This window comes from Lemur catta, chromosome 1, assembly GCF_020740605.2.
Source record: "Lemur catta isolate mLemCat1 chromosome 1, mLemCat1.pri, whole genome shotgun sequence".
Lineage (NCBI taxonomy): Eukaryota > Metazoa > Chordata > Mammalia > Primates > Lemuridae > Lemur > Lemur catta.
In genome coordinates this window covers 78,690,524-78,702,421 of record NC_059128.1, presented here as the reverse complement: position 1 = coordinate 78,702,421, position 11,898 = coordinate 78,690,524, and the positions used below count along the sequence as shown (strand labels likewise).

Genomic DNA, 11,898 nt, shown 5'->3' with positions numbered 1-11,898 from the left:
GTCGAGGCAGGCGGATCACTTGACCTCAGGAATTGGAGACCAGCCTGAGCAAGAGCAAGACCTGCCTTTACTAAAAATAGAAAAAATAGCTGGATGCGGTGGACCATGCCTGTAGTCCCAGCTAATTGGGAAGCTGAGGCAGGAGGGTTGCTTGAGCCCAGGAGTTTGAGGTTGCTGTGAGCTACAATGACGTCACTGCACTCTACCCCGGGCGACAGAGCTAGACTCTGTATCCAAAAAAAAAAAAAGACACACTTCTCTTCATCAAAGTCACCATAATTCTTCTTCTTATTATTATTATTATTTTTTTTTTTTTTTGAGACAGAGTCCGCTCTGTTCCCAGGGCTAGAGTGCCGTGGCGTCAGCCTAGCTCACAGCAACCTCAGACTCCTGGGCTCGAGCAATCCTACTGCCTCAGCCTCCCGAGTAGCTGGGACTACAGGCATGCGCCACCATGCCCAGCTAATTTTTTCTATATAGTTTTAGTTGTCCAGATAATTTCTTTCTATTTTCAGTAGAGACGGGGTCTCGCTCTTGCTCAGGCTGGTCTGGAACTCCTGATCTCGAGCGATCCTCTCACCTCGGCTTCCCAGAGTGCTAGGATTACAGGTGTGAGCCACTGAGCCCGGCCGTCACCATAATTAGAGTGAAAACACAAGTCAAAAATAGGGGAAAGATACCTATAGGACAAATAACTGACATGGGATTGGTATCTGAACTATATAAAGTAACCCTAAGAATCAAAAACAAAGAGATGAACAACCCCATAGAAAAACGAGCAAACATGTGGATAGGTTTTCATAGCAGAGGAACTACAAATTACCAATAAACTTATGAAAGGATGCTCAACCACAGTAGTAACTAGAGAAATGTAAGACAAAACCTGAGAGACAAAACCACAAAGAGATACTATTATGTACCCACCTTATTGGTAAAAATTGAGTTGGCAAAGACATAAATTAATGGGAACTCCCACTACTAGTAGAAATGTAAATCTGCGTAGTCATTTTGACTAACAATTCAGCATCACTAAATTAAAGATGTGTACACCATATGACCCAGCATTTATCATGTATATATACCTAGAAACACTCTTGCTTCCATGCACATATATACTGGTACACATATACAAGAATATTTATGGCAACAATAGCAAAAGAAAAAAAACTAGAAACTACTTATCTATAATATCAACAGTAGATTAGATATGTAAATTATATTTTTGTACAACAATTTGGAATTACAATGGAATACAGCATAATTTTAGAATTTTTTAAATGCCAGGGAAGACATACATGATGCCATTCATTTAAAGTTCAAAAAGAGGCAGAATGAAACTACATTTGTAGGTATACATATGTAGTATAGAAAAAACTAAATAGTACATTTGTTGGAAAAACATACCTATGAATTATTTTTAAAAAGAAAAAAGTTAAAAACAAAATACAGAATAATGATTACTTAAGGGCTGGGAGAGGCACACAAGGACCTTCAAAGATTTTGTTACTATTCTATTTCCAAAGTTAGGTGGTCAATTAATGAGTGTTTGGGTTTTTTGTGTCACTCCCTAAAAACACTGCACATGTATATTACCTACACTATTCTATGTGTATTTTGTAATTTAATTTTTCAAAATAAGCAAGAAAGCATATCACCGTAGCAGAATTTTAACGAAAGTAGTTAAACAAATATTTGACCTTGAATGAACCATCTTTATCCACCTGATAAGTTATCTAGAGTATCTCTTTCTTTGGAAATACCTGGTAATCCAGTTTTACTATTTTTTTCCTCTTCAGTATCTCAGCTATGTTATTATAAAACTGTGCAATGACATTACCACAGCTGTTCTAAAAGTTCATTTAGTCCAAGAAAAGTTCAAGGCATTCTCCTTTTAAGGATCTCACATCAGTGAATGCTAACACATTGACTGGGGCCTCCTTTACCCTCTATGTCATATGGGATGTTTTTATTGCAATTAGTCTCATCTCTTGTCACCTGAGACACAATATATAAGATAGCTCCACTCATGCTTCTTGTGAATACCATTCAGGGTCTATTTCTAGCAAGGATGTTCCATATTGGTGTTTTATAATTCATATTCATTAGAAGGATTTATGCCTTAAGCTATATTCTGAGTTCTATGTAGAGGGATTGTTCAAATTATTCAGTACAGAATAACCACTTATCTGAGAAAACTGTGGGAAAATAATTTTATGTCATCCATATTAAGACAAATACTGGAGAGCTGAGGTGGTATGTCAGAGAAAATATTAAGGTAGATGCTTACAGATAGTGGAAAATATGTATGTGCACACCTGTGATCTGTCATCATTCCCTTGGTCATCTGAATAAAAAATTAATTTATTTCCTTTTTTTAAAAAAAAAACAACTTTATTGTGGTTCAATTTACATCCTGTAAAATTTGCCCATTTTAAGTATACAGTTTGCTCAGTTTTAGTTTATGTCATTATGCAACCATCACCATAAAAATATTCATTTTTAAGAAGATTTTTTTTCCAAATTTTTCTTTCTTTTTTTTTTTTAATGGCTAAGTCTTGTACTTCTCCTCAGGAAAACTGTTTAGTGTTGTATCATTCTACAGAGAACTTCAATATTTGGTCACAGTGTTAAGAGCTCTTGGTTTCACAACTCCATGGGCCTTCTTTGAAATGACCAATTTTTCCAAATTTAGATTAGAATTTATATCCATTCCTACTCATCTTTCACTATCCCCAACTTAATCACAACTTTTCCTTAGGATTTTCTCATACTATTCTGATGAATATTGGCCTTCCTTTCTCTGTACTTTGTAGCAAGACAGATTTTAGATATTAATTATCTAGAATTCTAAGAGGTAGTAACTAGGTTCTCCTCTGTTACCCAAACTCTTTGTCATACTACTTAAAATTCTTTACCACAGTGCCTAAAACCCCACCATTAGAAATATTTACTTATTGAATCTAGACTGTATATTAGCTAGAAGTATTATGTCAATGTTAAATTTTCTGAATTTTATAATTTAGTACTGTGATTATATAAGAGAATACCTGGTTCTCAGGAGATATTTGCTGATGTGTTTATGGACAAGGATTATAATTCCTGCAATGTAATCTGAAGTGGTTCAACAAAAACAACATTAATAATAATTATACACACACACAATCATATGGATTTGATCTGGGGGGAGAAAGACCAAGAAAATGTGGCAAAATGTTAATAATTGGTGAATCTACGTACAGAGTATATGGGAGTTCATTATACAAATGTGCAACTTTTTTGTAAATTTGACTTATTATAAAACAAAAAGATAAAAGAAGAAAATATGTTCCTTTAGTTCAGTAGTTCTCTGCCCCAGCCACACACTAGAATTATCTGAACGCTTTTAGAAACTACAACTTCCTGGGCCTCACCTGCTAGAGATTTTTATTTAATTGGTCTTAGGTGGGGTCCAGGCATCTGAATTTTTTTTTTTTTTGAGACAGAAAAAAAAAAGAAGAAGAAGAAAGAAAAGAAAAATGAATAATATATTTTAGCTGTCATTTGTACCTTAGAAGTGAATTAATTTTTAGTTAGATTATGTTTCTCTCTATTGACATGCCTTCCTTTTTGCTTTTTAGTCTTCTTGTATACCCTTCAAAACATCAAGCAAGGTTCCAGGCACAAAAATGTTCCAGGTCCTTACTACATTCTAATTGAAGTTAATTCATTAAAAAACAAAGTAATTTTTAAAATGTAGCTTTAATCATGTCATGGCTGTTTCTGCAAATCAGCAGTTATAAATGTATGCATGTTGTATATGCCAGTGCTACATTATCTGTTGTATATGCATTGTTTTTCACATTATGACAGATGGGACAGTGAGATTTTGCCCTGCCAAAAAACCTCTGCTAATTGTAATTTTAAAGGGCCAATGCTGAAGGCCCTAAAAAGTCTCCCCAAAATTGTCAGCTATAGAGAATGAAGCCCATTTAGATGGGGCCTTCCAAGGAAAAGAAATACAGACAGTTCATCAAGAGTACTGCTGAGATCAGTGATGTTAAGAACTTTAGATTTAGAAAGAAGGAACAAGCTGAAGGATGAGTACATTGGAGAGAACAAGATGAAAAATACTACTACTCAAATTAGAGGCCGGAATGATGAAAGAGGACATAATCAAAAGTAGATGGAAATACTTAACTGTACTTGAATATAGAAAAACAAGGGCTCCTATAGTTAGATAAAGCAGGAAAAAGGAACTGAAAAAGGAAGAGAAAGTGTCAGAGATTTGCTAGACTAAGAAGTATCTTGAGAAAATTCAAAACAAGATTATAAACTAGCCCAGACCATTTCTTACACTTTTCTTTAAGCTTCTGAGCAGGTTTTTAAAATTATAGTAACAAATTCTAGAAAAGAAATAAGAGATGAAAATTTATATCAAAAGATAATTAAATAGGAAGAAGAGTACACATCTGAAAATTCATCTACTAAGAGTTACTATGCTGGAGAATAATGACAGCATGATAGAATTTCTGGGCTCATTTGAAAAGGGTTCCCAAGCATCACAAACTCAAGTTGTAGTTTGGTCCAGTAACAATAGCATGATGATTACTCTCAGGAGAGTGGCTTTTCTGTCATAGAAGACCCCAGGAAAGTAGAATAAAATCTTGAAAGGCTCCAGCAAAATCCATTTAGGATACTGAGAATGGAATTTGATTTATGAATCCTCTCTTCATTATTCCAGAGTTCCCATAAATTGAGAAGAGAATCCAGTGAGACTGGTAAATTATTTCAATACCTCTTTAATATCACTCTGAATTTATACAATAGTATAATTACTGTGGATGTAAGATGTGCAATGGTTCTTTATTCTCTCCACCATCGTTAAGACAGGGGCAGAAGTAGGGATAAAGTTTCTCTGTGAAAGTGCTACTGAAGGTATAAATGTGGATCATGGTTTTAGCATTGTAAAAGGACACTTGCCCTCCTTCATAATCCAGGTATATGCCCACCCTGTTGAGTTTGTCCATCAGTTTTAGACTACAAGAAGGCAAATCCAGAGCCTTTAGATCAGTTTGGTTCCTTAGTCTTAAAAGCCAGAATCCTTGCTCAGGAGTTAGAGGACAGCTGCCCTTCCGAATAATGGATTCTCTAACAACTCCGAGGGTCCATTTTGTCTTCTTTGCTACTTCTACTTCCCAATACCACTTTCCAGATGTGAATCCTTTTGAGCCCAGCACAGCCACACTTGAGTCAAACCTCTCTGGATCATCGGGCAATACCTGCTTAACGTCACCATGCCACACACTGGTTCGGTTTTTGGAGAGTACCAAATTTGGGTGAGCTGTTTTAGGGTCCAGAGTTAGTGGACATAAGCCTAGCAAGAAAGTAAGAGAAAGTAGGGCATGGGAGAAAAGGGGGTGAATGCAAATTCCCATAGTAAAAGACAGTTATTTACAGAGATACCAGTGCTTTATTTTCCCATACACCATATACTCTTAGGTAAGCAATTACTTATATACTTTTTGTTGTTTGGGTATCCATGTTGCTATATTCTAGACATTTTTTATAGTTAGGGTAAAAATCAGGCTTTACTTGGAAGTAATTTATGCTCTATTAAATGAATCAATGCAAATAATGTAAATCTGTACTTTAGAAACTTTCATAGCAGTCTAATTTTATGTCAGTTGAACCTAATAATTATAAAATCAAGGTTGTACTTTGTAATCTTTGTTTTTTGGGTTTTTTTTTTTTGAGACAGAGTCTCACTCTGTTGCCCAGACTAGAGTGCCATGGCATCAGCCTAGCTCACAGCAACCCCAAACTCCTGGGCTCAAGCAATCCTCCTGCCTCAGCCTCCCAAGTAGCTGGGACTACAGGCATGCACCACCATGCCCAGCTAATTTTTTCTATTTTTAATAGAGATGGGGTCTCACTCTTGCTCAAGCTGGTCTTCAACTCCTGAGCTCAAGCAATCGTTCCGCTTCGGCCTCCCAGAGTGGTAGGATTACAGGCATAAGCCACCGCCTCTGGCCAGGAACATAAAAACTTAATGCCCTTATTAGGTATATCTATTAAAATTGTTGGTTTTCTTCTGAAGCACTGAAGATCTAAACGATCTCCTAATATGTTATACTCTATGGTATGAACATCAAGCACAAGAGGGCCTGTAAAGACCCTATGTACATACAAAGGAGTATGTACAGAAACCTCCTTCTTTAGGGCATAGAAGCCCCATAGATTTATATAGCTGATTTAGCAAAACAGAGTAAAATTTTGTCTACTGCCACATTTGATAGAACAGTCAGACAAAATCATAGGCTGAGGAGTAATTCTGATATAAAAACTCTTATCTATTTACCAGTACAAAGTTATAAATTCTTAGGTCGTGGCACCAGAAGAAATTCAGGTATACCAACTAGCCTCCTTTTGGCTAAACTTTACCCTTTCCCCCATCCTAGACTCTAAAGTACTAATTAGGACTACAGAAGAGGTTCCACAGATGAAACATAGATTAAGAGCCCCAGGAACCAGTAGTTATTACCCACTGATACTGATACCTGGAGAGACAGTGGACTGCATTTCCCTCCACTTCATGTACTGGATGGGACCTTTGAACTGGCCCAGGTTCAGCTTTCTGGAGATGAGCTCTCTGGGTGCCAATGACCTCATTCCTTGCTCCAAGCTGGAGTGGACATAAACCATTTATCCTTAGACATCCTCCAGGGATGAAGGAAGGACATTAAGAATACCATAGGGAAACACTTACCTATCCAACAAAGTTGTGATGTCCTAGAAGAGGAAAGGAGAAATAGAGATGTCAGATGCCTATTCATCAACTCCAAAAATTTCTTTGGTGATACTGGCCATCACTAGAATTTGTGCAGATAGTCCCCAATCCATCTGTACCAACTTCTTTCATCCTTCATATGCCTTTTCTAATCTGCATCCCTGATCTAACCCAGGATAAACTGGCCTTACCTTGTTCTCATTTTTTATAGTTCCCTTTTATAGGGAACAAGAGAGAAGCTAATAAGACAATAATTAAGGTTAAGCTATTTTTATCTATACTTTCAAATGTCTCAGAAGAAAAACACAGTAGATATTCTAGTCCTAAGGCTGCTTTTCCTTTCTCTAGCCAATTAAGCTCCTGAGTGCTTCTTTAGAAGTGAAGCTTCAGATAGCAAAGATTGGCAAACAGCTTTTCAGACAGGTCAATTTAATGATTGCTGAGAGCCGGTCAAAGGTATAACTCAGGCTACAACATTTTTATTTTTGAGAAATAAAGCTTCAAAGTTCTTTACGGAAAAATATTAAAATATTAATGCTTATTATTATTGAGATTTTTATTATCTTATTTTCTAGAAGGATGAAAGTAAAGCTTTCTGCTGAGCATAAAGCTAAAGTAGCCTCCTGTTTTTCTCCCAGAAAATCTTAAAAGCACTATAGCAGTTTTGTTTTGCTTTGTTTTTTTCCCCTGGCAGTGAAAAGCCATTTCTGTATCCTTTCCAAACCTCTTCCCCCGCTAAGTATACCCATAATCATATTGGTATGGAGTCTCACTTTGAGAAAGTCGAAGGAGTTCTGCTGTTCCATCCGTGTCTGAATGCTCACCAACAAGTCCTTGGCTAGGAGACCCTGCTCCTGAAGCTTGTTCATATTCAGCTCCATCTCTTCATTCAAGGCTTTCCCCTCTTCCCGGAGCTCGTTTAAAATGTCCTTTTCTTTGTTGTGCAGGAACTGATGCAGCTTTAGAAACTCCAAGGATACATGTTGCTGCAGATGTAGCTTGTTTTCCTGGAAACCTCCATGATTATCACCACAGTTATTACCAAGACTAATACTTGGGGATATGAGCCACACCACCAACACTCACTTGCTTAGGAAATATCATCACAGAAAAATGCATACAAATGGCTGCTGAATATCAACATTCAACCACACTAAAATAAGCCCTGTGGGAAACTTATTCCCTCTTTCCCAACTCGTTTAATAGTTCAGAGTTAAGGATGAAATAGTTGAAAATGGTCTCTAGGTTCCTACTGCAGTACTGAGGCAGTAATCACTGCCATATAAATAAGACCATGGAGGTAATCAAACATTCTAGAACGAATAATAATACCCCCCTACATTGGTAAGCCAATATCTACCAAGTGGTATTGTTAGACTGGGGCCATTGGGAGGCTGGAAGAACTGTCCTTATCTAGAAATCAGAACTGGAGCAGGGAGGTGCCATTCCTGCTGCCAGGACAATGAAGAAGCAGCAGGAGATGAGCAGTTTCGAAAGCGCTGAAATGGATAATGTAGCTCTTTTCTTGGGTAACCTCAGCATCCTTATGGGTGAACCATTTGTCATCCTGACTTCTGTTCCTCATCCTCCTCATTCTCATTTCTGGTGATTTCTACCTATATCTACTCACTCCCATAGTCACACCTAGGATTTTATTCTTCCCAGGAATTGCATCATCTCCAGAATAACTTTTTGTGTTCTAGGTTCACTCAGGTACCCCTACTACAATTATTGGATCTCATTGAAACCTCCTATTCATTGACCCCTCTGTTTCTGTTTATAAACTTCTATCTTCTATCTTCATGTCCCCTCTTATCCAGCTTAGATTTTATGGTCTATAATTATTATTGCACTTTTGTGTGTGTGTGTGGAGACAGAGTCTTGCTCTGTCACCCTGGATAAAATGCAGTCATGTCATCGTAGCTCAGTGCAACCTCAAACTCAAACTAGGCTCAAATAATCCTCCTGTCTCAGCCTCCCGAGTAGGTGGGACTACAGGCATGTACCACCACATCCGGGTAATTTAATTTTTCTATTTTTTTGTAGAGACAGCATCTTGCTCTTACTCAGGCTGGTCTTGAACTCCTGAGCTCAAGCGATCCTCCTACCTCGGCCTCCCAGAATGCTAGAATTACAAACATGAGCCTCCGTGCCCAGCCTATTATTGGACACTTAAAATAGTCTTAACTCCTTCTCCTCTAGCTCACACTTTTTCAGTTTACCTTTTACCTTTCTCACCACTATTTCTTAGTCTTATTTGTTGGTTCTACTTCCTTTAACCAAGCTCTGAGTCTTAGACTTACTTGATATTCTGTCCTGGGCTCTTTCCCCTTCTAATTCTACAGTTTCTTTCTAAGCAATATCCTTTCCTCCTATGGCTTTAAATACCATCCAATGCTGACTTCTTTTTTTTTTAAATTTTAATAGTTACTTTCTTTTTTAGTTTTTATCTCTTTTTTTTTTTTTTCGGTAAACTTATTTTCATTGCTGACTTCTTATCTCCAGCTTCAGCCAACTTCTGAGCTCCAGATTCCTATATACAACTGCTTATTTGACATCTCCACTCACCCTTCATATTTAATCAGTCACCACATCCAGGTAAATTCTTACCTTCAAAGCATATGCTCAAGCAATTTATTTCTCTGTATCTCCACTGCCTCACTAAACCAAGGCACCATCATCATTCTCTGGGACCATTGCAGTAGACTTCTAACCATTGTCCTTGCCATTGCCTCTCTCCAATCCATTCTCCACACAGCCGCCAGAGTGATATTTTCAAAATGAGATGATGAAATGCCATGTCCATTCTAAACAAGTCCTATTTAAAAGCCTTTAATGGCTTCTCATTATTCACAGGTTGAAGTTCAAAATTCTTAACATTATCTACACAAGGGCCTACATGATTGGGCCCATTTCTGCCTCACCAATATCATCTTGCTTAGCATGCTCCAGCTTTATTATACTTTTCTCTTTTTAACATACCAACTAACTTCCTGTCTCAGGACTTTTCCATATGTTCTTATTTCTTCCTAGAACATTCTTTTCCAGGCCATCTCCTTTCTATTCCCTTCACCCAGTTCACTTGGCTAAGTTATTTATCCTTCAGTTATCAATTTTTAATAAGTGACTCTTCAGAGCACTCCATTCCCCCAGTCTAGATTATCTTCTCCATTTATATGCTCTCATAATACCTTGTATTGTCATTTATAGTACTTATCACAGTTGTTATTTTATTGTTATTGGTAGGATTGTTTAATTAACATCTGTCTCCCACCCCCAGCATCTAGTAGTATAATGCCTGACCCACTCAATAAATATTTATTGAATGAATGAATGTGGACTCTCATAGTCAAGATCCTATTGACTCTAATAGCTGAATTAGGAGCTCTTATAACAGAAACAAGATTATCTGAAGACATCATTACTATCTGTCCTTCTTCTTTTCCTGAGTCTACAAATTTCTTCTTCCAGATGCCAAATGCCAGAGAAGGCTCTCCTACATGAAATAATTAATGAAGAAATAGAACTCCCAATTTTGCATCCCCAACCTAGGTACTGATTTTGCCAAATCTCTAACCATTAATGTTGTCCTAGAGCTCCTATGAAGTGTAGGCAATAGCTTTATTTAGTTTGGGGGCAGCTAAGAAAGATCAAATCAGATGGAGAAAGCCAGCAACCTGAGAGATCTTGGTCCTCAGGCAACCTGAGAGATGCCTAGTTATAACCGCAAAGGAAAGAAAGGTATTTCTTTGGACATAGAAATCTTTAGTATATTTTCTGGTAAATTCCTTACTTTTCCATAGATAAACAGAAAGACCAGACAAATTTCAAACCACAACAATCACCTAGTGATTGAACCGTCAAAAGGATCAACATATTAGAGGAAAGGTCAATCTGCTCTATTGATCAACTATTAGGAACCTACCCCACCACCATATGTCTTTCCACCCTAACAGTCAGTTTTCCAATTCTATAGCCCAAGTGCCATTTAATGTATTTATAATATATGTATAGGCACCTCTACACCCTCACAGCTGGGAGGGTGTATTCCAGTTTGATCTCATAACCCTTCTACCCTGCTTCTCACCTTGAAATCAGCAATAGCATCCTTCTGCATGTTCTTCAGGGACTGAAGCTCCCTCAGGATTGTCTCCAGTTGACCCTGTTGGATGGCAAGCTCCTCCTGGAAATATCAAATAGAATTAACCCACATCAAGTTGGGAGATAAAGGGCCATAAAGGACATCTCCTCAAAGCTTCAGTGTGCCAGAATAAAGCAAGCTCTTGCTGCAAAAATCTTTCCCTTTCCCTGTATCATTGTTCCTGTCCCTTTTAAGAATTGTGAAGAAAATTACAGGCATCAGAAAACTTAGTTTTGCCCTCTTATTAGCTAGCTATAGAAGTTTGAAGAAGGTAATAGAACTCTATATGTTCTCTACTCTAGTTACACTGTTCTCAACATTTGTACTTTTACTTAGGTTGTTCTCACCTAGAACACTTGTTTCTTCCTTCTCCCCTTCCCAATCCAAATGATTTCCCAGTCCAAGTCCTTTCTCTGTACATCCTCTAACTATTTCAGCTTTCTCCATTCTTTTCAGAAATTGTAAACACTTATGAATTACAAATGTAACAAAATTTAACTCTCAGTAGTAGACTTTTATTGATTCTGCTATTTTCTTCATTTTAAACTTGACCAAATTTTTTTTTTTTTTTTTTTTTTTTTTTTGAGACAGAGTCTCACTTTGTTGCCCGGGCTAGAGTGAGTGCCGTGGCATCAGCCTCGCTCACAGCAACCTCAAACTCCTGGGCTTAAGCGATCCTACTGCCTCAGCCTCCCGAGTAGCTGGGACTACAGGCATGAGCCACCATGCCCGGCTAATTTTTTCTATATATATTTTTAGTTGGCCAGATAATTTATTTCTATTTTTAGTAGAGACGGGGTCTCGCTCAGGCTGGTCTCGAACTCCTGACCTGGAGCGATCCACCCGCCTCGGCCTCCCAGAGGGCTAGGATTACAGGCGTGAGCCACCACGCCCGGCCAACTTGACCAAATTTTGAAACTTTTATGACAAGATCAATATCTTACATGCCCACATGCTACACAGTGTTTAGTAGAGTGCTGTCATGGCAGTT

The 11,898-nt window shown here is 37.7% G+C and overlaps 1 protein-coding gene and 1 non-coding gene across 3 annotated transcripts; both read right to left on the bottom strand.

The window, feature by feature from the left end:
* Window positions 1-2,555: 2,555 nt before the first annotated feature.
* LOC123630869 lies at window positions 2,556-2,676 on the bottom strand. Its single transcript, XR_006732810.1, has one exon. It is a non-coding gene; the product is annotated as a small nucleolar RNA SNORA25 (small nucleolar RNA).
* Window positions 2,677-4,758: 2,082 nt separating this feature from the next.
* On the bottom strand, window positions 4,759-11,472 carry TRIM69 (tripartite motif containing 69). 2 transcript variants are annotated; one of them, XM_045528121.1, is made up of 5 exons: window positions 10,854-11,472; window positions 7,540-7,781; window positions 6,746-6,768; window positions 6,537-6,661; window positions 4,759-5,353 (listed from the first exon to the last, which is right to left on the bottom strand). In XM_045528121.1, the coding sequence occupies exons 2-5, from the start codon at window positions 7,645-7,647 to the stop codon at window positions 4,812-4,814; spliced, it is 798 nt and encodes a 265-aa protein (XP_045384077.1). In that variant the 5' UTR covers window positions 7,648-7,781; window positions 10,854-11,472; the 3' UTR covers window positions 4,759-4,811. The 2 variants fall into 2 exon arrangements, with proteins under 2 accessions (XP_045384077.1, XP_045384067.1); XM_045528111.1 differs by having other exon boundaries at window positions 7,540-7,773.
* Window positions 11,473-11,898: the final 426 nt, after the last annotated feature.